Source organism: Telopea speciosissima, chromosome 4 (assembly GCF_018873765.1).
Source record: "Telopea speciosissima isolate NSW1024214 ecotype Mountain lineage chromosome 4, Tspe_v1, whole genome shotgun sequence".
Lineage (NCBI taxonomy): Eukaryota > Viridiplantae > Streptophyta > Magnoliopsida > Proteales > Proteaceae > Telopea > Telopea speciosissima.
The window spans coordinates 64,928,721-64,954,599 of record NC_057919.1 but is presented as its reverse complement, the minus strand read 5'-3'; the positions used below and the strand labels follow the sequence as shown (position 1 = coordinate 64,954,599).

The 25,879-nt window shown below is 40.1% G+C and overlaps 3 protein-coding genes across 4 annotated transcripts; 2 read left to right on the top strand and 1 right to left on the bottom strand.

The window, feature by feature from the left end:
- The first annotated feature begins 944 nt into the window (after positions 1–944).
- LOC122658059 lies at positions 945–5,178 on the top strand. Of its 2 annotated transcripts, XM_043852928.1 has the most exons (6): positions 945–1,061; positions 3,441–3,443; positions 3,641–4,465; positions 4,541–4,777; positions 4,866–4,967; positions 5,077–5,178. In XM_043852928.1, the coding sequence occupies exons 3-6, from the start codon at positions 3,650–3,652 to the stop codon at positions 5,134–5,136; spliced, it is 1,215 nt and encodes a 404-aa protein (XP_043708863.1). In that variant the 5' UTR covers positions 945–1,061; positions 3,441–3,443; positions 3,641–3,649; the 3' UTR covers positions 5,137–5,178. The 2 variants fall into 2 exon arrangements, with proteins under 2 accessions (XP_043708863.1, XP_043708862.1); XM_043852927.1 differs by lacking the exon at positions 3,441–3,443 and having other exon boundaries at positions 990–1,075; positions 3,644–4,465.
- Positions 5,179–6,055: 877 nt separating this feature from the next.
- LOC122658057 (CRS2-associated factor 2, chloroplastic) lies at positions 6,056–25,454 on the top strand. Its single transcript, XM_043852925.1, has 7 exons — positions 6,056–6,787; positions 6,916–7,043; positions 7,541–7,766; positions 8,569–8,696; positions 9,906–10,056; positions 12,214–12,646; positions 25,445–25,454. The coding sequence occupies exons 1-6, from the start codon at positions 6,109–6,111 to the stop codon at positions 12,606–12,608; spliced, it is 1,707 nt and encodes a 568-aa protein (XP_043708860.1). The 5' UTR covers positions 6,056–6,108; the 3' UTR covers positions 12,609–12,646; positions 25,445–25,454.
- Positions 14,524–19,133, bottom strand: LOC122658058. Its single transcript, XM_043852926.1, has 7 exons — positions 19,019–19,133; positions 18,830–18,910; positions 18,664–18,749; positions 15,986–16,723; positions 14,969–15,122; positions 14,792–14,865; positions 14,524–14,697 (listed from the first exon to the last, which is right to left on the bottom strand). Exons 1-7 carry the CDS (start codon positions 19,111–19,113, stop codon positions 14,675–14,677), a joined length of 1,251 nt encoding a protein of 416 aa, XP_043708861.1. The 5' UTR covers positions 19,114–19,133; the 3' UTR covers positions 14,524–14,674.
- Positions 25,455–25,879: the final 425 nt, after the last annotated feature.

Below are 25,879 nucleotides of genomic sequence, written 5' to 3'. Positions count from 1 at the left end.
CTTCTCCCTGGCAATCTCCACTCCTCCCTCTCGAACTGCCGTGGAAGCTTTTTTCCCCGCGGCTAGAAGAGAAATACGGCTGCTATTTGGGAAGGTGAAGGTTCTTCCAATCTACGCTGTTGAGATCTCTTCCTCTCTCTCTCTATCTATATATATTATGGATTGAAATATGGATTTCTCTCTAGATTAGTGTTGCGAAGAAGAGGAACTCTACTGCAACACTATTTTCGCAAAGAGGGAGTAGGGGTTTTAAAACCAAGAAGTTCGATTCGCCCTGGACTGTTGGATAATGTGCCGACGTGAGGGTGCTCCATCACGTGAGACCGTCGCCGGCGTGAGAGAGCCGTTGTACTGTTGGCGCAAGGGTTTGATCATCGTGAGAGAAGAGAGGAGAGGGCGTTGAATGAAAAAGGGAGTTGCAGAGACGTGTTTTGTATTTTTTTTTTAAATTATTGTTGATGAAAACAAAATCTTTTACTTGTATTTAAAAAAGTAACTAAAAGATAACCGTATAAGAGAAGTTATCCTTCGACGGTCCAGATTAAAATGCTTTAATCTGACGGTTATTAAAATTCAGTGTAAAAGATTCCTTTTATTCACGACCGTGCATGAAAACCGGGCCCCAAAAACCTATATAGGACAAGTTTTCCTTCACCACATTGGAAAATTAAAAACAAAAAAAAACCATATAGGGCTTTAACATGTTCCCCAAAATACCCTATGATACCCTCTCGTGCGCATCAGAAACGCCACAGTGAGGCAGGGAGGGGGCACCAGAACTTAACTGGACTCCGGAGCCTTGGACAGAACACATAACTGGGCAGTGCAAGTGTGAAACCGTTTCATTTTTTAATTTTTTGGTAAAGAAAGTGAGACCGTTATCACTCACAAAACCTGCAATTCTGCTTCGTCTTTTTTGGTTATCCTGTACTCTTGAACTTACTTATGTTCAAGAGTAACTCCAACAACCCTCAGGGCTAAGGGCCGAAAGGAACAAAGCGAAATCGCTCCAGAGAGAGAGACCGCTTGACGGCGGAACATCCAGCGCTTCGGGAGAACCACTCAACCAAGTCAGGTTAGGGTTCCCTTCTTTCCCTTTCAAGTTTCTGCTTCATATGTATGTTAACAATGCTACCCTTTTTGTTCTCTTTACCTTCTCTTTTGGAGGACTGTATATGGGCTCCGATCATACTCTTCTCTGTGATCAGTTGGTGTGGCTTTAAGTTTTCACAAGATGAGATTTTTCTGTGTCAATTTCTTACACGCATTGCATTCTGCTTTAATAATTTGTTATTGTTTCTTGAGAAGAAATTTTTTTGTGCTGTATTTCAATCTCTCCCACTCGCCTACCTCGTTCTTGGAAAGTCTAGTACATTATTGATTAAAAAAAAATTCTCAACCTCATCTCTATAGTTTCCTCGCTGCAACGGGTTTTCCTCTGCCTCCTCTGTCTGGAACTATATAGGTTCTGTGAATACATAAACGCTTATCTTCCCTACTTCCTTCTTGAAACTCGAACTGTCGACTCGCTCAGTCAATGACATAACTAAAGAAAATAAAAAATTTACTAAAATATTGGACGAGAAAAGATGCCGGAAACTCAGAAGACCAAGAGGAAATAAAACTTGAGGGGGGTGGTAGAGCACTTTGATCTGACACTCATTACAATGTAATGGCGCCCACCAATTGCAAAGAAGATTTGGTTATTTGCTGAAGAAAAGTCATTCCTATCAAGAAGTAAGAATTAACAAGCCTGAGTAATAGAGGTATATCAGAAAGGGGATAGAACCCACACAAATCTACAGCTGGAGCTTTAACAGGTTCAAATTAAATTTATATCTTTGGAATCAGTTCGCCTCAGACTGTGGGGTGGGGATGAAATTAAGTTATTGCTTGAATTCCATTAGAAGATCCTTTTTTTTTGTAATTTCGTTATTCCATGAAGGTGGAACACTGGGTCGAGGATTTTTTAGAGGAGTAATCTTGTAGTAATAAGAGCTAGGGCCGTGAATGAGTTAAGTCTCTGCTAGTCTTAAGTCCTGAATGGACTGTGGAGTCTTGAGCTCTGCTGGACTCAGCTTTCTAAAAGTTTGCAACAACGCACTGAATCTTCTGAGCCTAATTGTGAGTTTTTGTTACTCAATTTGGGCGTTTAATTGACTAGATAGTGGTAATATTTGGTTTTGGTTTTCATAGCATAGTTCATGTTTTGGCCTATCCATTGGATCTCTTATCCACTGGCAATATCAGTTTTTGCAGACTAAACCAGTCAATTCCACCCTCGATCAGATTGCTATCGGCCAGTACCTATGCAGGGCCGAATTGTGACATTTAAATATTTGTCTATTAGTAAACTTTACTCTTTCCCAATTGATAGACTGAAGAGTTTAAGATCCTATCTTTACTCTGCATCAACGATTACCTTTCATAGTACTAGCAACAGCCCATAAAAATGGACACAGAAGTTTTAATTTCTGAGTGTTGGATAATTCTGCCTTTTTATGTTAGAGTGCTTGTTAGCTTAAGTCGTTTAGTTTTTATAGTTATATGTGCTTTTTCATCTTCTTCTTTTTTTCCGGTTTGTTGCCGGGGGAGGGGTTGGTTTGGGAATGAGGCACCTGCACAAATCGGTGTTTTGAGACTTGGCCCAGCCAATTGAATCAATTCACCTGTCATCTGGTTCCCAAAGTAGGGCAGATTGTCTCATCAACCCTGTTTCTTGTGTTTTATAAAAGATTTATTGGCTCGCACCAAATGACTGGTTTCAGGGAGGTTGGGTGATTTTGATGATTGGCTGATCGAATTGATGGGACCAACGTTCTCTTGTCTCCTTTCTTATTCCTTACTATTATTCTTATATGGTCTTTATCCTCATTTCCTTCTTTAAAAAAAAATAAAATTTCAATATATTTTGCCTATTTTATTATACTGAATTTGAAACTTTTCTCCTAAATTCCTATGTCCGACCTTCTTTAACTATAATAAACCTCATTTGAAGATCCATCAATTATTACCATTTTACTATTTATTATAAAACCATAACCCTTTCCCACCATCCTTTCCTAGTAGTGTTAGAGCCCTGGATCTTCAATGTCTTAGGCTCTTTCATATCTCCGAGGCATAGGGCGAAGATTGAAATCCCAAGAGTTGCAATCGAAAAAAATAATATGGCCATCAAATGAATGGTCAAAAATCTTTGGTGCTGCTCCCAAAGAACAAAAGGTTTACTCTCTCTATGAATTATATGACATTTGAGAGACTCTTGCACCACCAGTTAAACCAATCTGTTTTACTGCCAATGCTGAGTTCTAAAGGTTCAGTTTCTCATTGGCTTTAAAAATGCTGTAGATTTCACCAAGAGGTCATGGGTTCGAGTCTGGAAACAGCTTCTCTGCAAAAGCAGGGGTAAGGCTGCATACATTTTGCCCCCCAGACCCCACAGTGGCAGGAGCCTCGTGCACTGGGTATGTGTTTTTTTTTGTTTTTTTTTTTTTCATTTCTAATAGTTCTGATATGCATGAAGTGTTCATACTAGCGAATGATGCAATTGTCATTTTGAAGGTCATTAGTCTGACTTGTAGACTACAAAAGTTTCACTTGTTGGCTGCATCTTAACTATTTTTTGTCTTTGTTGCTTTTGCAGATTTGGATGGGTTCATATCCGTATGGTGTCTCTCCCTTTTTAGAGCAGCAATGGAGGGAAGAGGTTCTTTACCTCCACTCTCTATGGCACAAGGGACCTCCTAGAAATCCTAACCTTAAACCCATTTCAAATAATCTTGGTTCTTCCAATTCTATTACACATAAAATCAAGTCAAATAATCTTGGTGCCTCCAATTCCACCACATTCAAGAAGTGTAAAAGCAAACAAAGGGTTGCAAAGAAAAAGAAAGATCTTAAACCTTTAGTTTCGGAGGTTGAGTGGCCATGTGGACCAGATCCCGAGCCATGCCAGGAGACTGGCTGGCCTGAATTAACTCCCAAATCTGATCAAGCCACCAGGCCTGCTACTGCAGAAGAACAGGCCAAATTCACTGCACTTCACTTGCAACAGAAGGGCTTGAAAGCTTGCCAAGATTTTTTCTCAAGCAAGGTTTGTTCAGATGATGAAGAGGAGGAATTGATGGATGATGATGTTGCTGAATCTGAAGAATTCAAGTTTTTTCTGGGGCTTTTTACAGATGACAGCGATTTGAGGAGTTATTATGAGAAGAATTGGGAAAGTGGGGAGTTTTGTTGTTTGGTTTGTGGTGGATCTGGGAAGAAGGTCTGGAAGAGGTTCAAGAATTGCGTTGCACTTGTTCAACACTCAACAGCAATATCAAAGACTAAGAGGAGGGCAGCACACCGAGCATTTGGGAAGACTATTTGTCGGGTTCTTGGTTGGGAAATTCATCGACTTCCGAGCATTGTTCTGTCCTTGGATGGGCCTCTTGGTCACTCCATGGTCAAAGCAGAATCTGAGGTAATTGCTATACTGTTGCCTCTGTGTGTTGTTTAATTCTGTGGCTCATTGATCACGTGAAGTTGGACAAAGCAGGTGGGTTTAAAGGAGAATAGTGCTCAAAAGGGAGATCTTCACGAGAAATTTGTAGACCTTGTCGATGATGATGATGATGATTATGTCTATGATGATGCTGATGAAGATGACGATGACGATGACAATGGCAATGATGATGACAATGATGAAGATGATGATGATGATGGGGAGCTGGATTCAGAGGACCACAGCATTGGTGTCCAAAAGGAAGATTTTCAAGGCAAAGTTGTAGACTCTGACAGCCAGGTCAGACAAGTGTGAAATGATGACATGTTCACTTACAAGTTAAGATTATGCATTGCTTGTCCTTTGATGTTATTCATTGCAGGCGGGTTCAAAGAAAGACGAAGAACTTCATCAAAAGGAGCTTATGAGTGAAACTGTTGAAATGAAAGGGGCATATAGAGAGGAAGAGACAGATTGCAGGGTGAGATGATTATTCTGGTTCTGGAGCATACTCTGGTTTTCTTTCCGTGAGATTTTTTTTGTTGTTGTGGCATATGCATTATTTGGTTTGTTTATCCAACATGATGCAGATGAGTAAAGAACATGTTGCTGAGAATCAAGAGAAAGAAGGCCTTCAAGATGGATTGTAAACTCTGCGGAAACCAGTGAAGGGAAATCAATGAAAGATTTGCCTAAAGTAGATAGTGACTCAAAAACCAGTAGTTTTAGATTTTCATTCTATCTATCTTATTTCTTGTAGAGATAAAACGAGTGGGGATGGTTTTTTAGCAAAATATGTGAATTGGTTCCCGCCAGTTCCCTGACTCAGATTAATTTAAACTTTTATTACAACTGCCATCCTATCCCTTGCTTAGTGAGGTGTATTCTGGCACTTGCCTCTCCCTTTTTTATGTTTTTTTGGAATTATGCTTCCATTACTTCTTAAAAGGCAAAAAAGAGAGTGGAACCACAGGTTTGGGCATCCGTGTTGGATCGGCCAATTCGTATCGGTATCAGCCATGATCGATACCATTACGTAATTGATACAGAACGATCGATTTGATTTGGATATCAGTATTTTGATGAAAAAAATGATGTTTTGACCTTGTATCGGATTAGGACTGATATGGTCCAATACCGTTGATGTGTCGGTGGGAAAAAAAAGTATGATGCAATACCCAATTGATGTGTGTGCTAGCATTTGAGTTAGAGGTATTGGTTTCTATTCGGTTTAGAGTCGACAACTTTGCGGTGTAAATCAAAACTGAACTAGGAAGGCAACTCATGAAATCAAACCAGGATCATTTTTCTGTGGTTTGATTCGGTTTAATCGTAACCCGGATCATTTCTCTGATTTGATATTTTGATTTGCCCAATCCTTATACCTTATTATATGTCACAGTAGTCTACCACATACGCTTGCTTCACTGGGACTCGGCTGCCACAGAAACAAATAACTGAGGAAGTTTTTTCTTTCAAATCGTCATTTTCTCTTCCAGTCTTCGTTCCTCACTGGGTCTGGCGCTTTTCTTCCATGAGAAGTGTCCAGTGGGGAGAGTATGGCTTAAGCTCCTTTACTCATTTGCCTGATATTGTCCTTATATCTTTCTGAGCTTAGAAAAATGGCTATCGTGGCGACCCTCCCGGGCCTCAATCTCTTCTCTTCTCCTTCTTCAAACCGTCGCATTGTTAATGAACCCAATCCATCTCTACCCCCATCACCTCCCATCCCGGTACCCAGATACTCCAGAACCCTCAAATCCCAAAAATCCCATCGAAGCAAAACTCTTCTTCCTCCTCCTCCACAGTCTGAGAAACCAAATCCCGCTCTTAAATCCGTTCATCACCGCACAAAATACTACAAGCCAGTCAAGGATGGAGTAATTGCATCGGAAGGTGACCGCTCCGTCGTCATCGGCGAGTCCGGTTTATCTTACCTCCTTCCGGGGGCTCCGTTCGAGTTCCAATTCAGCTATTCCGAGACTCCGAAGGATAAGCCCTTGGCCATTCGAGAGCCTGCATTCCTTCCATTTGCTACTCCCACCATGCCCAGGCCTTGGACTGGAAAGGCTCCGCTCAAGAGATCCAAGACGAAAAAAATCCGGTTGTTCGATTCCTTTAATCCGCTTCCCCCAGGGACCAAGGAAGTTAAGCATGTGGAGATGCCTGGGCCCTTCCCGCTCAAAAAGTTACCCAAAGAAGGCAAGACGAGGAAGGAGATAGTTGGAGAGCCTCTTACCAGAGCGGAGGTTCAAATGCTTGTTAAACCTCACTTGTCTCATAACCGCCAGGTGAATCTTGGTAAGATTCTCATTATCATATAACTGATGCTCTGTAGTCTGTACTAATAGGAATGCTACTGGCTTACGTACTTCTCTTCTGAATGTACTACTCTTAGTCTTAGGTTATCTTTTGCTCTTGTTGTATAGGGCGGGACGGGTTAACCCATAACATGCTGGAGCTCATTCATACGCATTGGAAGCGGCAGCGCGTTTGTAAGGTTCGATGCAAAGGTGTTCCTACCATTGATATGGATAACGTTTGCCGCCATCTTGAGGTTGTTATTTCTACCTGTGCGAGATTTTTCCTAGCAGAAATAAGTTTCAATTCTTCAGCACTAACCATTCGCCTTGGATTTTAATATTTGTTAGGACATGTTGATTAGTTGAGCTAATATATAAGTGATTGGATGTGGCTCATCCTGTACTTGTATCAATACTGAAATACCTTTCTTGGCCTTATGGCTAAGAGCAAGCTAATCTGTACAGTTTGAACTCCCAAACTTATAATGATTTTTGTTATTCAGGTTTCTCCCATACAATGTCATTTGTATCAATTAGTACTTCATTTCTGTAGCATAACTCATGAATGTCTGATATGTTCTTTCCCCTGTTTTGTACTTGTCAAATTTATGATGCGGCCATTTCACATATATTGAAGTCAGTGGCTTTGCTGATGTTAAGTCCAAAATTAGTAAAAAATTTCATTTCATTCGTAAGAAACAGAAGGTAGATTCTTGCTTGCTTGGAGCTCAAGTCAAACTTACAATGCCAGGAAAAAACTTGGGGCAAAATCATTCATCGAGTTGGTGGTACTGTTTATCTTTTCCGTGGCAGAAACTATAACTACCGAACTCGCCCACAGTACCCAATAATGCTCTGGAAGCCAGCTGCTCCTGTTTATCCAAAACTTATCCAGGAAGCTCCAGCAGGATTGACAAAAGAAGAAGCAGACACCTTGCGAACAAAAGGAAAGAAGCTGCTGCCTATTTGTAAACTAGGTAAACAAAAGTGCCATGTTGCTGTCTTAAGATTTCATCCCTTGTCCTATCTCTGACCAGCCTTGTCATCTCTAGGATTTCTTTTACCTCAAGGTCCCCGACATAATCAAAAGAATCATTGTTTGATCTGAATCTATCAGAATTTGAGTCAAGAGTACATGGATTGGAACTGCTAATTATATTGGCCTTCCATTTTTTAGGAGGAAGGCCACAGAGGCATTACCAATATTCCATCCATAGTTTATGGGGAAATGCTCAAGACTGGTTGCAACGCAACCAGGGGCACAGCTCATTAGAATTGTTCATATGGAAACATGGTACTTATGTGTAACCTATGGAGTTAATTGGTTAATTATGGTGCTTATGATGAAGAAATATGTGAATCAATTTATAAGAGCCAAGAATCACTTTAGGATCAAAGGAAAAAATATTTCAGAAAATAACTTTTCTGTCTTGGTTATTGTGGTGATATCCATGCTATTATGCTAAAATATTGAATATGGATAATCTTCGCTTATTTGAATACATGTTACAGTCTTGACGGCTGGTTGTTCCGTTGAAACTTGGTTCACTTACTGACCAATTATAGCTTAGCCAATGACTTTTTGGGGGATCCTCTCAGTGGTTGGCTTGATGAGCATTAATTGAGAGGCTGTTGCTTTTATCTATTTGAAATTCTTCACAGATCCTATTTTTAGTTTCACTGTCTATCAGATGACAACGATTTTTCATGCATATGGTTTTAGTAAGAAGCTTTAGTTGAATTTAATTCATCATTACGGTCTCTATTTTTGTGATGCAGCCAAAAATGGAGTGTACATTAACCTAGTAAAGGATGTCAGGGATGCTTTTGAAGGAAGCCCTATGGTGAAGATCAACTGCACAGGGATGCATGCAAGTGATTATAAAAAGATAGGTGCCAAACTTAAGGTTTGTTCTAATCCATTGTAGGTATGGGATGCCACCTGATTCTGTTTTACATCTTCGAGTCTATTTACCAGTAGACTTCAGTCTTCATATCAGCCTTGTTGAAACAAAAGAAATCATTGCTCAATTTTTAAGGCCTGTGGGAAATGGTTCATCTTTCTACATTAAATTTTACATGCTGTGTATCAAAATAAATTTCTTTGTTGACCCGTGCATGTGGCTTGTTGGCTCTGGTTGAATGAAGATAAGTCTATTTACCACTCTTTTGTTTGGCCAGTAGAGCCACCAAATCATTTGGTGATTTTAGCTTCCAACTGAACTAGTACTTCACCTGAGAAGCTAGATACTTTAGGGCAAATCTCCAAGACCTATCCTCCGAAGAAGTGAACCATGCTATTATCGTGACGCTTTTGCCTTCAACCATAATACTAATAAGCCCTCTTTGGTTTCACACTTGAAGCTCATCCAGAGCAAAAGCAATTTGGCTTGCATGGAATGCTCCTCCCCTGTACAGCTCAAATAAATACTTTCAGTAGCACCTGGGTTGAACCAGATAATGCCCCCTCCCACCCCCCCCCCCTCTTCCCCCAGTGCTCCCAAAGTGCCTAGGTTCCCCCAAAGAACACCCAAATTGGCCCTTGGGGCACAGGATCTCCAGTTGCTTCCAAGATATACAAAATGTAACTTTAGTTTTGTGATATATACAATTATGAAAAAAAAGATTTCAGCACGTCCTGCATTTATACCACATGGAAGGGTGATCTGGAAATGTTGATCATTGGCTGTTTAGAAAATGATGTGGATTGGCCACATGTCAAATTTCAGACCGTGATTCAATGTATCCTCTCACATGTATGCACACCCTCTAGTGTATGTCCATGCACCCCACTGTAGCCTTTGATAGTCCCTAATTTATTCAATATCTTGTTTTGCCACTTGGTGGACTTGGATTGGTCTGAAACTTGACAGGTGAGCAGAGGACCTTGGGGTCCATCTGTGCACAATTTCAGCCCCACCTGAACTTCCACATGACAGTTATTGCAGGCGTGCTGTTCTATTTCCATGTGAGGATGTACCTAACCCTTGCTCCTTACAATTGTACAACTAATGTGGTGGCTCTTTCCAGCCATTCTTTCCCTTTTCTTTAAATTATGAGTACTTCTCAGTTGTTTGTCATTGCTTTGCTCACTTTGTATGGTTCAATGATTGCAGGAACTAGTTCCTTGTGTTCTATTGTCTTTTGATGAAGAACAGATATTGATGTGGAGGGGGAAAGACTGGAAACCCATGTATCCTGAAGCTCCTTCAGTTGCAGAAATTCACCCAACTGATAATAGCACTGCATCTAGCTTGGATGGTTCAGGTAGGAATTTAGTAGTAGGATAAATTACTTCCACAAATTTATATTGAAGCTAACAATTGATGCTTTGAAACTATAGATTTCTACAATTCAGTTGATACTTCTTCAATTTCCAATTTGGTATTATCTCGATCTCATCCTCACCCAAAAGCAATAAAGTCTGGTGATACCTAGTTACCAATTTAATCTCCATAGAACCAAACCTGTAAATAACTTTGTCTTGATGGGTATACATACAAAAACGACAGAGCAGCTTATATCGGCTGATCATCTAAAGCTCAATTTGATACAGAGGTAGGTCCCACGACTCCCACTCTTCCCCATTTTCCTACAAAATTTTAGCCCAATACGAATTTTACACACGGAGAAAAAGAGGGTCAAAGTTTACCTAAAAAGTCAAAGATGTGAACAAAATAGTTCGGTTGTTGAAAATACCCAAGGAACAATGTAATACAAATGGGCCATATGATGGTATTAGACCAATCACATGGCACAAATCAGGTGAGCTGTGCAAGCCTAGCAACACGGCCATTCTACCTCCTTTTTCACTACAACTATTTGGCTGGAACAATCATTCTAAGAGGTAATAGTGTAATAAATACTGTAGGATGACCAACCAGAGGCATACTGTTGCAAATATATAAGGGTGGGATCAGGTGGGTTTGGCAAACCGAGGTGGTAACCAAAAATGTGCAGACTTGTTTCTGATCAGGCTTGATATACAGCATTGGAAATGGCCTTACCCTTTTAGTTTTTCTTTGTCTTTTCTTTTAGAGGAGGAGATTCTCTAGACTTACCGTATTAAGTTTTGTCGTCACCCTAGGGTAAATTTTTTTTTACCCGGTGGGTAAATGGTTAAGTCAAGAAAAGTGTCAACAATTCTATTTTTACCTGTCGAGTCTTTCAGACATTTGAGTTGGGTTTCTATGACAAATTAACCAACCAACAATTACTACTTATTACAAATAATATCTTCTTGTTAGTTGTTACATTGAAACCTTTAAAAGGCAGTTATACAGATACACACTGCTGCCTCTACTTCACATAGCTTTTCATCTCCTTGATAGCTTGAAGTTCTCCAAAAGTATGAAAAGCTGGAGGACCTCAACCCAAGCATAACCTGAACATTATAAACCCAGCCACCTTTTGGGTTTTCTAGGATTGGCTAGGGTAGACCCACCCATCTCCCCCCCCCCCCCCCCCCCCCCCCCCCCCCAAAAAAAAAAAAAAAAAAAAAAAAGAAGAAGTGGGGGGAGGGGGTGAGGGTAGGGAAGAAGTTACAACCATGCGGTGAATGGGACATACCATCTGCCCGATCATACCACCTGGGAAAGAAATAGTTGACCCTATCAGTTTACCCAAACCATTTGAACTGCAAATTCTTTTGGTTCAGAAATAATACCTGATCTGATGAGATGGTCGACTCTCTTGGCCTCCTATTGTAATCGAACTGCAGACACTAATTTAGACCTACAGATTTTTGAGGTAATCTTTTTACGGACTGCTGAAAGTGATGCCATATCAAGTTGATGTGTAAGGCTATGAATGTCTGTTGCTTTAATATTTATGCTTTCCTCCTCCCGATTTTCTTAAAATAAAAAGAAAACAAATTGTGGAATTGGTGTTCATGATCATCTGATGTTGACTTCTGGTATGAGACATATCATGTGAGCCTAAAACATTCCTGGGAGTACGCCCCAATTTTCTGTGTATATATTGTTTGATGCGCAAGGCTATGAATTTATGTTGCTTGAATAATAATTATGCTTTCCTCCCGATTTTCTTAAAATAAAAAGAAAAGAAATTGTGGAATTGGTGTTCATGATCATCTGATGTTGACTTCTGGTATGAGAGATATCTTGTGAGCCTAAAATATTCCTGGGAGTATGCCCCAATTTTTTGTGTATATATTGTTTGATGCCAGTGCTTGGTCTGCTTTTGTTGTGATTTGTGATCATAAGTTTTTTAACCTGACCAGAGGTGGAACTGAAAAAACCCCGGTTCCAGCTTTTACTAGTTTTGAGGGGAAAAAATTGCAAACCAAAAAATAGGGTGGCCCCAGTTTTTTCCAGGACAACCGCCAGTTTGGTCTGATTTTAAAAACTGTGTTTGTGATACCACTCTCAAGTTTATATGCTTCATTGTTTCTGTTTGTGACAGGCAAGCCAGAGGAAGCAAGTTACGAACCGGCCATCAAAACAGAGATCTCAAACCCCCGAATGATGTCCCTGTGGAAACGTGCAATAGAGTCCAGGAAGGCACTTTTGTTGGAGGATACTGGACTTGGTCCTGATGCTCTTTTGGAGAGAGTTGAGGCATTTGTGGGCATGTCACAAGCCAAAGAACACTCATATCCAGCGTTGATTGTGTCAAGCGCTTGTGATGCCACTGATTCAAGTAAGGAGCTAACAGATGGATCTACGCTTGAGGGCAGAGAAGGTAACGATCATGACGAAAATGACATTGGTGGAGACGAGGAATTTGATGGTGACTTCTCTGATGAGATAGAGTCATCATCTGTGGATCTGATCAAACAGCAACTCAGTTCAGAATGAAAGTGGTTGAGGAATTCCTTATCATACATGTCGATGGGGTTGTTGGATGTTTGATGCTCTGAAGTTCCAGTATCAATTCCTGTCTCCATTATTCAACAGTGAGTTGGTTCTTGTACTTGTTTATGTCAATTGCCTCCATGAATAGGTATGTACAAAATATACATACATGCATTCATATAAACTCTGACCTGATACCTAGATGTTTTCCTGCAATCCTAAAGCAGAAGCATTTTCCCGCAAGCAATATAAAGATTTAAAAGAGTATCTGAAATGGCCCAAACACAATTAAAGAGTCTCCAAAAAACAAAGAAGAATTAAGTTGAGATATATTCCACACCCCACCCTCCCAAACTACCAAGTTGTGCATCTATGGAACCTCCAAACTGACTACCAGATCTTTTGAACCCTCTCCAAAAAGGGATAAAGATCCTCTCCAATTTTTTAATCTGGCAATTCCCGGCGATGCCACTTTCCCTGTGTCAATTTGTGGTGAAGATTAGTTTGCACCATTTCATGAAGTCCAACCCGATTTGGAATATGGATCATCTCAACCCGAGTGGATTGTAAACCTAAAAACTTGGTTTCATGAACCACAATCCGATTTGGCAACCAGGTTATCCTAATCCGAGTAGCACCCAAACCCAAAACAGAGGGGAAAAAAAAACGCAGAAAGGGGAGATTAGTTTCAAAACGCGACTTTCCCTCTCTCTCTGTCTGTTCATCTCCTTCCTACTATTCTTTCTCTGTTCGTTAGTTTCATTGAACTACTCTCAATAAGGCCTCATAAATAAAGACAAATTATCTGATTACAAAAGACGAGATTTTTTCTTCTGGGCGATTGGGGGTTGCGGGTTTATACCCAATATAAGAAGTCACCTGATCAAAATGCAATTGTGACAATTTTACCCTTCAATAATCTCTTTTTCTTTTGGCCTTGTTATCTGAAGAGGCTGAAGATTGAAAATTCTTTCACAGGTTTCAGGAGAGACTGCCCTCACAAAATAGGGTCCATTTAACCGGACTTGGATCTTGTGCAGCTGTGGCGGGAGCTGCACTGTGCAGCACCAAAACCCACCCTGAATACAGGGGGGAGGTGGTCATTTCACATGTAAGGCCCAGGTGGGACCCACCTATGAAATGACTACCTTACCCCTATTTTTCTTGTCGTTTAGTGGTGCTGCACAGGTGCAGCTCCCGCCACGGCGGGATAAGATCCTTTTCCCATTTAACCACTCTTCTGATCCTTCAAAACAGGCGCTACTACTTTAAAAGTAGGTTGCATGCACCTCAATTCCTTTCCATGACATAAAACTGTAAGATTGTTTGCCATACATGGTACAGTGGAACCACAAAAATTAGATAATTTCAAGACTTGAGCATTAGAATTCACCATATGGTAACCAAAATATGTAACTCTAGCTGCATGCCTGGAGGCCTGTCTCACTCTAATACATGAGCCATAAAAAATAAGGGTCTGACTTTTAATTCATTGCCTGGCTCTGAGGCACCCACTACACCAGATGAATGCAAAACAACCACCTAAATATTGCAATGCTGAGGAATCCCTTCATCACTCTCAGTAACCAAAGACTGGGTACACTGGTGGATTGAATTCTCCCAAAGTATGCAAGCACCAATCCTCCGGAGATCATAAGCTGATTCTATACCTCCCTCAAGAGACGAGACTCCTTTCTGCTCCTACAGAACACTCCCTATTGAGATTGTTTGGATTGGATATTTGACAAAGACATTGGATAGATCTTCAAATTGGCTGATTATTGACATAGATCCACATTAGAGATGTGGGGCCAGCAACCTTCCAATGGGCCCCACTACATGATAGCTGATGACAGAAGCAACTGTAGAAAGTTATGTTATGTTGTATTTTCCAAATGTTTCTTTGTCAATCATCCAGTGGATATAGCTGCATAAATTATTGGACTCACATGGCCAAACCACCATTTCAGGCCAGATATTTCATTTCCATGACAAGCTAAGTGGTGATTTCATCTCCTCATGTACATACTGCATCAGATTGGCTACTGGTAACCCTACCAGTGAGTACCCTATATTTCCCCTTCAAGATTACCTAAGATATCGAAGGACACAAGAAAAGTTATCCTACATATATCTTATGCATTACTCACACTGAGTATAATATAGCAGGAACAAGTTCACTTTACCTTCCATATCATGGGATGCTGAGAACACAACCATTTGCATACCCCTTCCAGCTGCCACAATTTGATACTGATTTCTGGGATCAACCAAGATGACGGAAACACAAAATAGTAAGGTCATAACAACAGTGATCTATCCAGGATTATAAAGGATTAAATTTATCAGATGTGTAACCTCACCTCCCACAGGCCCTGGCATGCAGTGCTTCTGGTTCGGGTACACTAATAATCAAAGAAGCATGTTCATTAAGTTTACCATGTTCTTCAAGATGCCAACACCTCACCCGCTGATCAAGTCCAGTAGAGAATACCCAAATCCCATCTGTCCAAATGCCTTCATAACAAAAAAATAAAACATCCGTAATTCACCTATCAGCATAATTACAAATCTTGACAATTATTTTGATTTTTCTTGCAATATCATTGGGAAAATCTCAAAAAGATTAAGAAAGCATTGTCATTTTGGTTTTTCATGGCAGGGGAGGCCTGGAGTATGTGGTTGTGAACTTGCGATGTTTTCCCCTTGTTTCTTTTCCTGGATTTTTGGATTTTCTTCTTTGGGTACTGTGTTGTTTATTTTTGTCCAGCTGTCTTATTGATAAATTTATATGGTTGCCAAGAAGAAGAATCGTTTCATTTTTCTTACGCCATAAAAATTAGATATTCATGAAGATAAGGGATTTTCATGAATCATAGTTTTTAAAACCGGACTGAAAGTCAAACTGAAAAGGGCCCCAGTTCCCTTTTCCCCTTTTTTTTAAACTGGTTTTGAGGAGAAATCCAGCCAAAACTGGGAGGAAAAAAACATTGAACCTAAAAACTTAGAAACTATGTCATTAATCAACAGTTTTCAGAAAATAGTGGGCACATTTCTATATTCCAGTATCATTAAAAACCTACAAGTGAACACCGGTTGGATCAACAAAACAAGAGGAGAAAAGGATGGTAAGGTGTTTAATAAGCACAAACAATGAAACATGTATTTCATTGCAAAAATGTGCCTCCATGGAAACAAAAGAAGTTGAATAAAAAATGACAAAAAGAGGGTTGAAAGACACACTACCTACCCTCAAGTAGTTCTGCATTCCAGAATTAGAATGAACAGGGACCAATTTCTCATAACTAATTAAAACCTAAATTAATATGTTTATGAATTACTTATGAAATAGTTCAATCAGGAGTAATTTTTATTTTTACCTTTCACAGCAGAGCTGTGAGCCGAGGCAATTCTCTCACGATAAAGAACTCTGATCCTACATGTATTGCTCCAACTGCAAAGAGAGAGCTTCATGTTGCTCAATTCAGGGCTATGATTTGCCATATCAGAGGAGTTCTCATTCTCAGAAATATAATTCATTGGTTCTGGTGCTACATCAAAAGCAAGACAGTGGATTGATTGGTCATCCCCCCCACTTATGAGGTAGTAAAAAGATCCATCTTGATCATTTTGGCCATCCCTAGACCTTGAAACATGAAGACAATTGACACCTGATTGGTGGACATGTTTCAGAACATCCATGGCCTGTACTTCACAAATTTCAGATGAGTTATCTGCAAGCATGTCTGACTTGAGGGAAGTAGCAGCATTTATAGTTTGAGAACAGGCAGCTGCACTGTTTACCATATTACTAAGTTTTGATGAAGTTCCACCAGCTGCAGAATCAGTAATAGGGCCATTTATACCCTCCCTGGTGTCAACCTCTGTACTTCTTGTATCTGTTTTAGACGACAGATTGCTTATTGATCTCCACCATCGTCCCCCTTGGCTTCCTCTTCCTGTCGGAGGCCGTTTCTGACAATCAATAAACTTTTCAGGTTGAAACTTTGATGTCCGTTGCATAAAACCCTCAACACTTCCAGTCAGATCCCAGTAGGTAATACTTCCATCAGTGGATCCACCAATAACAATATATGCACTATCAATCTGGCCTTTATCTGCAAATCAGGGTAGATGGTAGTGTAAATAATTTCAGCTGAACAAATTTTCACGTTGAATCACCAACTAGCAAACTGTACAAAATTCTAGCAAGTAAGGTATGGCAACAGAATGGACAATAATCATGCATTTAGAGTGCTGTGAGTATCTGAATTTAGTGAATTCCCATATGCTGTCTCTTCAGAACATATGAAACATTTTGCTTTAAAAAACGCATACACAGTGCACGAGGCTCCTACCACTGCGGAGTCTGGGGAGGGGCAGATATGTACACAGCCTTTACCCCGCTTTACGGAGAGGCTGTTTCCCGATTTGCACCCGCGACCACCAGGTCGCAATGGAGCAACCTTACTGTTGCACTGAGGCCTGCCCTCATGAAACATTTTGCTTTCTATATATCATATATGGGAAAAGAATGCTGCTTGGTCGCGTGGTTCCTGCGCCCAGACACAGGAGCGCACAAAATTACCTCCCAGCCCCTTCTGGAATAAAAAATCCCATCTGTGATGCCCCTGTGCGCGCTCTCATTGGCCCCCCGCGCTGGTGCAGGGGCTACAAGACCAAGCAGTGACCTCTTGCCCATTATATATACTAATATACTTAAGTTTTACCTTTAAATTTGATCTGTATTAAACATGTTTAATCAGATTTATTTGGGAAATTCAAGTAAAATAAGAGAAATTCCATTTGAAAATTTTGCTAAGAAAACAGACCTGACAGTCGACAAACACCTTAGATCCACTTAGAGTTCTTTTCTATTGGTAAATAGAAAAAACATTTTAATAAGAAAAGACAAAAGGGGGCAAGAACACAGCAACTTACAACAGGCTCGAAAAGGGGAGCAGGAAAAAGAAAGACCCGGGAACAGGAGAAAAAAACCTTCAACTCAATCCACCTGTACACAACATGTCCCTCACCCTATACACTCACTCTGACCACAGGCAACTGCAACTATGACCTCCAAGCTGCATCTACTAACCAACTGCCACCTGTGTGAAACAAGGGGAGAACAAGGACCAGCAGATCACCAGAATCTACAGATTGATGTATGGAGGTCCACTCCCTAGTTGCAGGGGTTAGGGAATGAAGTGTCATATTTTGCTTTCTCCCTCTGCCTTTCAATCGTTTAACAAATTTCTAGTTATTCATTCAGAAGGTGGGGGGGGCGGGGGGAGGAATAAAAAGGAAAAGAGAGGAACTCCAGGTCATCCCTGGCTCCCCCCAAGACAAGAAACTAAGAGCATAAAGCAACAGGACTCTCCCAACATGACCCTTACCTCCTCCACAAGTCTTCAATAACTTCATGGACACACTTGTCAAACTAGTGCACCTCATTGAAGTAGGGAAGATCATAGTGTCTGTCTGTCTGATGCTGTACTTCCACAACATCACTACGTACAACCATGTTTAAGTCCCAGAGTTTTAACTAATATCAATATTCTTGATGACTTCAACAGAAAATCCACCATTAGTACAATGCATCTGGTATGAGTATATGACCAGATACAGTCTATGCAAACATGACTTGTAATATCCACCTTATATGCGTAATCGAAACTAAATTTTAACTAAATCTCCTACTTCAACTCTGCAGCATGTTAGGCCTTACAGCTCATCTAAGGTTCTGTCGGTTGGCCCAGCTGATAGTAGGACCTGATCTTACAATGGCACTTTTTCCTTAGAAAATTAAAAAAGAAATATGCCTTCCTTTCACATTACTAAAGAATTTCACGACCAAATAGATGTCCAATATCATAGAATGCGTCCTATCCGTGAGCCCTTTTCGATATGTTTATTTAATCTATTGCAACAACAAAGAAAATAATATCTCATGTGTGGGCTGCGTTTTGGCCTAGTATCACAAATTCACAACTCTAGATTTCTCCAGTATTTATACCAGGTTGTATCTGTTTGAAAGTCTAGCATACATGAAACGTACCTGTAGATGGAGAGCAAATAGGAACAACAACATGCTGCAGTGCCAAAACTGGTGATGATACGGGAACTAACAATGCAACATCAAACCTGGGAGAAAAATAATTATAATTGATGGAATCATTGAAGGGAGAAACAAGCTACACAATCATGGTTGCGTGTACACAAACCAGAGTCGGTGGGGCAAAAGGAGAGCCCGTAACATAAGTGTGGCATTTGAACAAGCAACAACCATGAAACAGACAGTTAACCTGAAATGAGGACATGGTAAAGTCTTCACTAAATACTAAATAGGAGAATCAATATTAGGGAACAAAACAAAGGAGACATAGAATTTAAATGTATACGCCACATCTTACCTGCAATTAGCACCTTTAACAAGAAAAGCAGTAACACCCAAGTATCTCCAGTCATTCTCATTTTTATCATCAAAGCAAGACTTGTCCACATTCATGCTTTCATCAGAATAAGATCTAGATGCTGGATTTGAGTTCTTATTTGAAGCATTTTTTACTTGCCCAATTTTTTCCTCAATGTCTTTTATCCTTCTATAAGTACTAGAGAACTTTGATGGCATGTCAGTAGAAAACCACTGGAACAACATTGATGATGATGATGACAATGCTCTTGAGGGAGGAGTAGAGATATTTTCTTTGGAACCATCATCAATGGATTCCTCCTTATTGTTGGACCCACCATCATGGAGAAGCCAAGCAGTTAGTACCCGCTTTGCACCAACTGAAATTAGTAAGAATGGATAGTCTCTGTTATCCAAGGCAAAACTGCACCCACCTCTCTCATTGGACACCTCAGTCTGATTTCCTGTGATAATGTGTATCTTTGATACAAAGCATAATGATCTCACAGCTGATCCCCCAACATGTTCCCCTAGCAACTTGGATTCTGACCAGCCATCAATCTCATAAGAGTACCTGTATCACCATATTCATACCAAGTTGCCATCTTTAAAATCTCTTTCTTTACAATCATCACTGTGAAGTATAGAAAGTATGCATCATAACTCTAAAGGATTAACAGCACAGACTGCACTGACCATCCCCTATTACGTTGTTGAAAACAAAATTGTATCTCGGATTTCAGTTTAACAATGGGAACAGTCATACCTTGTTAATCTCACAGTTCCATCTTCACACCCAGTCGCAATCCAGCTAAATTTAGCAACATTTGTACTCAAATGTGAACATTCAGAAACAAAACACAAAGAGTGTATCTCTTTCCCATGATATTGCATGCGCAGAACCTGAGGGAATAACTTCCTCTGGCCAACTGGTACCCAAAGTCTATGGATATGAATTGCATGCTCCTGAAATAATTTTTTAAGTATGAAAGCATATGTATAGGAAAACAAGATGCAATGCATGTAGTGGGAAATTGAATGAAATAAATGACCAGAGCAATAATCAAAATCTTAGAAATTAGAATAGCTTCTTATCAGGGTTTTAAAGTGCATGCCAGGCTCACACCTTAAGACAAACTAACACCATGAGGCCTAAAGTAAAATATTTGTGTGAGACACATGAAGGACATGCCTCAAACCATGAAATTTTGCAGGGCATATGATTCATTTATCATACATTTGCTTTAAAAATATCAATTTCTGTCTTCTTTTGTGCATTTGATCTTCATCTCTTTTTTTTCTTATTAGTATGGAACGGGTTCTTGGTGCAATGGTAAAGGTTGCTCCATTGTGACCAAGTGGTCATGGGTTCGAGTCTGGAAACAGCCTCTCTGCGAAAGCAGGGGTAAGGCTGCATACATTATGACCCTCCCCAGACCCCGTAGTGGTGGGAGCCTCATGCACTGAGTATGCCCTTTTTTTTCATGGAACTATGAGTATTTCATTAATTTTATGTATTAATTAATTATTACCTAAGTCATACTCATGAAGCTTACACTTCTACATCTTCACCTCTTAAGTGAGTAGAATACCTCACGTCATGCTTTAGGATTTGAAATCACATGTTTTTAGTGTCTACAGAGTAGACCAATTTATCAAGATCAACAGTTGAAGTTATTTAGATAAATAACGGAAAAGCTTAGAGAGAGAGACACAGTTTTCAATTGTCACATGGTTCTTATGGGCTTAAAGAAAGCATGTGGTGGGGTAGAGAGATCATTTGGTGGATTTTAAAAAGGTTGTGTCTTGGCACTTTAACCAGTGTTCGAACCACAAGGAGAGAGACAAGCATGTTTGCAATCACTGCAGGCCTGCACCAGGCGTAAGCATTGAGTGCATACTCCTTTATATGATTAGATACATGTAGGATGAAAGTGGTTTGAGTTGACCACATAGTTATGATTAATAAGACTAGAGAGAAAGAAACTACCAAGTAACAATTACGGTGAGATTATTAAAACCAAAAGGTTTACATTATACCAGACTAAAACAGAGAACATGAAATAGAATTTCAGTGAAAATAGTATAGAAATGGTATAACATTGATAAGAGAGACCTAGAGCGATCATTTTCGCAATCTTGTTCAATCATAAATAACAATAAATAGGGAGAGATGAGGATGTTTTCCATAAACGTAGAGCGAGATGGATGAAGGGGAGAGGAGCTTCTGAAGTGTCGTGGATTGACAAGTTCAATTATACTGAAGGATGAAATGTGCTATAAGATCAGAAATGCAGCTAAAAATTGAGCAATAAAGAACCACATACATACAATGTCTAGTTCAGATGAAGATGTAGAGATGGATGAGTAGCAACATCAGGAACGATAGAATCAAAAGAAGCATTCAAGGTAACTTAGGATTAGCACCAACAGGAGAATTCAGGGTGTATGGCCACCATACCTTTCTAAAATGTTGAGAGGCAGCTAATATATAAGACTTTTGACAATAATTAATAAAGAACAAAATTTAATGGAAACTGCTTTTCTCAAGTAAACTTAAATATATATATATATATATATGGATGTAAGAGAAAATATAGGACTAAAGAAGAAAATGATTGCCAAAAGTAGAAATTTGGCTTAACTATCCACCTAAAATTAGCAAATTGACAATAATCTACTTAAGGTGACAGTGAAGGATATGTAGTTAAACTTAAATAAGGAGAATCACACACACACAAAGCAGTGAATGTCCTGATCTTAAAACTGTGGATTAGATAGTCAACGCAAGCTCATCCACACCACAGGGAGTATTCAAGAAATCATGATGCTGGCCTGATAACAGTAACCTACTATCTGATAACTCTATTTTCCTCTTCTGGATCTCTGTGGGCATCCTCAAACTATGCTTTCGAAAATGCACAGGAAAGAAACTAAAAGCTTCCCAGGGTTTGAAGAGAAATAGGCATCATCAGTGAAACCAAATTGGAAATTGGAGGCACACGTTCCCAATATAGAAGCAGATCAAGTGAACCAACAAATTTTTTCTTTGGAGTTGACTGGATGATCCTAAGTTCCTAACCATTACCTATTCAGAATAGATTGCCAAGGTCCACGAGAATAAGGTAACTTGGAGGTTCAAGCTCATCTGCCTAAGTTATTCTTTGTTTAGATTTCTCTGGTTGGGCCATTAAGTTGTGATTCCACACAACTGATTTGTGGTTTAACCATCTTTTTGAAGCCCATGGTCCATATCTCAATATCAGGACATATAGATATGCACAAGCACAAATACAAAGATGCAAACCTTAACGAAGGCAAAGCAGTTCTGAAGCTCTGGCACATCACCAAGATAGTAAGAATGAGGACGGCGCCATCCACCACATGGAACTTGCACAATCTGCACCGATGTTTCACCTTTTTTTGTGACATCAAAGTAAATTGGCCATACAAATATTCTATCAAGAAGAATGAAATAGACTTTTGATTCAGATCATTGCTGCGAAGAGTACCTTTATCTCATTTGTTAAGTTCCATATTATAAAATGTGCAGACGCAAAACCTACAGCATAGTTACTGCATGCTAGATTGTCACAAGTGTTGGCATCAGTGGAGACAGACTGAATCAAACTTAATTCTTTCACTTGCTTCATCCCCGTAAATTCCAAATTTTGCCATCCCCTGTCATATTTAAAGTAGCATATGCAACCATCTCCTCCTGTCTGGATTAGAAGCAAAAGTGTGAATCTTATAATATTTAACAGGAATCGCCAAAATCCATAAATTTTATTTCATCAGTCTAAATTGCATTTCAATTGTTTTTCAGTACAAAGAAAAATCAAAAGATCTTTTCCTTTTTGTTGAGTTATGTAACCCAATAAGGGTATTTTGGGGTTTTTAACTTTTCGCTTTGTTAATGTGCTTTGGGTACTGTTCATGAACAGTGTTGTGAACAGTACCGTACACTGTTCACATGAACAGTAGCTAGAGATGAGAGTTGTTAGTCAGGGGCAGTTTGGGAATTTCTCTTGTGTGTTAGCTCTACCCTATTATTAATAATATTGGTGAAGAGGGGAGAACAATTTCATTCGATAGTTCTCCCCAAAGGGTTACAACCACTTCTCTTCTTCTTCATCTTCTTCCTCTCCATCTTCTCCATTAAATCTGGTTTTATTTACATGGTATCAGAGCTAGGATCTTAGGAGTCGATTCTACATCCTAGGACCTACTCGATTACTCTCAAATTGATCAAGACAGTGTTGTGGTTTTGAAGGCTTCACGTTTGAAGGGGTTGCAACACCCTATGCTGCGTTTTGGTGGAGTTTGCTGAGACTGGTTCATGATTATATAAATGAACCTAGTCTCGATTTTGTGGTGATTGCTTGATATCGATTCAAGGTTTTGGGAGGTGATTATTTTTCGATTTTAGTTCTTCTTTTTGGTGGTTTGAGGGTTCTTTGTAAGGTTTTCCCTGAATCGATCCTTGCTGGATATTGAGATTGCATCGATTTTTGTTCTAAAATCGATCTCTGAATTTTTCGTTGGCTGTTGGCGATCGTGTTTGCTTGCTGGTTCATCACTTTTGCTCAGTTTTTATTAGTTGTTGGTGAATTTCTGCATCGGTTTGCTTGATCGAGATGGGTGACCCAACTGAAGATTCTAAAGGTGTTATCTCTAAGGTTGTTTCGGGCTCTTCTAAATCTATTACAGAGAAGAGATTGGAAGGGGTAAGTAATTTCCAGCAATGGAAGAAAATTGTGGGTTGTTTTGTTTTGACTGGTCTTGGCCAACAGAAACATCTTACAAAGGCCAAACCAAAGGATGATGAAGCGTGGGAAATTGTAGATGTACGCATTCTAGGACAGATGTTGAATAGTATGGATTCACAGATTGTTGACTTAGTGACTCACATAGATAATGTGAAGGAGTTATGGGATTACTTACATGTTTTGTATTCTGGACAGAATAATCTATCCCGTATATATGAGCTGTCACAGGAGTTCTATCGTGCTGATAGGAAGGGACGTCCGTTGACCCAATATTTTGCCGATTATAAACGAATGTTTGAAGAGTTAAATGCATGGCTGCCCATTAGTTCGGATGTGAAACAGATGCAAGATCAACGTGAACAACTTGTGGTAATGGGATTTTTGGAAGGACTGGGCCAGGAATATGACTTAGTACGTTCCACTATTCTTGGAGGAGATAAAATTGCCTCACTTGCAGAAACTTTTTCTCGCGTTCTTCGTGTTTCTCGTGAAAGTTCCCATGAACTAGCAGCTGCTCCTGGTGAGAGCTCTGCCCTTGTTGCTTCTAGTCACGGGAGAGGTAATGGTGGACGTAATGGGGGCCGTAGTGGTGGTATAGCTGGCCGTGGAGGTGGAAGAGGCAGTGGTAGTGGTAATGGTGGTGAAAATTCTGGTTCTGTGAAGACTTGTAATCACTGTGGTCAACCAGGACACATCCAACGCTTTTGTTGAAAACTTCATGGGAAGCCACCGCAACAGCAGTGTGCTAATTCAGCAGCTAGTACCGAGTCTCCTGCTACACCTTCTGAGGGTAAGTTGGTAAGGTTATCTGATGAGGATTATGCTCAGTTCATACAGTTTCAGATTTCTTGGCCTTCTACATCTTCCTCCACGGCTACTTTTGCCCAGACAGGTAATGCCACTGCGTGTTTCTCCACTTCTCGTCCCTGGATCATTGATTCAGGTGTTTCTGATCATATGTCTGGTGTGTCAAGTAATTTTTCTTCCTTTCGGTCTTCAGAGTCTAGTGTTACATTGGCTGATGGTTCCCTTGCCAAAGTCACTGGCACGGGTACTGTCAACCCAACTAAGTGCTTGTTCTTGTCTTCTGTTCTCTATTTACCTGACTTCCCTTGTAACCTGCTTTCTGTTAGTAAAATTACTAAAGCCTACAATTGTTCAGTGACCTTTTATCCTGATTCCTGTGTTTTTTAGGATCTTATGACGAAGAAGATGCTTGGTAGGGGATGTGAGCAAGGGGGGTTGTATCATCTTGAAGACTCTCCTTTAGTTGCTTATTCCAGTGTTTTGTCTCCACACCAAGTTCATTGTCGGCTGGGCCATCCGTCTTTGCAGAGTTTTCAAAAGTTGGATCCTCGTTTTAGTTCCCTTTCTAGTTTAGAGTGTGAGTAATGTAGTCCTAGGTAGGACAATTCCCACCAGGAACCAGGGGAATAGGGTTAAGTAATAGGATTGGCCGAATGGGACAGATTTGGCTAATTAGGTCAAAATTTAGGGTTAGGGTTAGGGTTTCGAGCTAGGGTTTTATTTGGTAAAGATGTGCAGGTTTTTAGGAGTCTAGTGGTGTAGGTTTGGATGGATTTGGATAAGGTTGGAAATCTAGGGTTTCGGGTTAGAGGCCTTGTGAAAATTGATTGTTTGCAAGATCTAGGGTTTAGGGATAGATTTTGGGAAAGGGGTTTATAGGGTTTTACCATGCAAGTTTAGGGGACCTTAATAACAGAAAAAGGTTAGGGTTTGGAGGGGTTTTAAAATTCTGCAGTTGGGGCCAGAATTGAGTTGCAGGTTTTAGGGTTTAATGGAGTGGGGGAATGGAGGGGTTAGAGTGAATACTAAAGGCTAGGGTTAAGGTCGAGTGTGGGGAGTGATGTAGGGAACGTGGGCTGGAAGTAGGGTTTGAGGGTGAAGGCTAAATCTGGAATTATAAGGGAGTCTTAGTTGAGGAAGGAGTTGCAGGTTTAATGGAGAATTAGGGTTTGATGGAAGGAGGGGTGTGTGGATTAGGTTAGAGGAAGAAGGGAATAACTAAATTAACAAACAACTCACCGGATCTGCAAATCTGCAGTAGCAGCAAGTTGAGGAAGCTTGATTGA

Excerpts from the sequence above, each read along its gene's own strand:
- LOC122658059 (XM_043852928.1), top strand. The coding sequence starts at position 3,650 with ATGGGTTCATATCCGTATGGTGTCTCTCCCTTTTTAGAGCAGCAATGG. Across the intron at positions 4,778-4,865 it reads AAGGCAAAGTTGTAGACTCT|CAGGCGGGTTCAAAGAAAGA; the intron begins GACAGCCAGGTC and ends TGTTATTCATTG. Across the intron at positions 4,968-5,076 it reads AGGAAGAGACAGATTGCAGG|ATGAGTAAAGAACATGTTGC; the intron begins GTGAGATGATTA and ends AACATGATGCAG.
- LOC122658057 (XM_043852925.1), top strand. The coding sequence starts at position 6,109 with ATGGCTATCGTGGCGACCCTCCCGGGCCTCAATCTCTTCTCTTCTCCT. Across the intron at positions 8,697-9,905 it reads AGATAGGTGCCAAACTTAAG|GAACTAGTTCCTTGTGTTCT; the intron begins GTTTGTTCTAAT and ends CAATGATTGCAG. Across the intron at positions 10,057-12,213 it reads ATCTAGCTTGGATGGTTCAG|GCAAGCCAGAGGAAGCAAGT; the intron begins GTAGGAATTTAG and ends TGTTTGTGACAG.
- LOC122658058 (XM_043852926.1), bottom strand. The coding sequence starts at position 19,113 with ATGAATGTGGACAAGTCTTGCTTTGATGATAAAAATGAGAATGACTGG. Across the intron at positions 18,750-18,829 it reads CTTTTGCCCCACCGACTCTG|GTTTGATGTTGCATTGTTAG; the intron begins GTTTGTGTACAC and ends TTTTTCTCCCAG. Across the intron at positions 15,123-15,985 it reads TCACAGCTCTGCTGTGAAAG|GCATTTGGACAGATGGGATT; the intron begins GTAAAAATAAAA and ends TTTGTTATGAAG.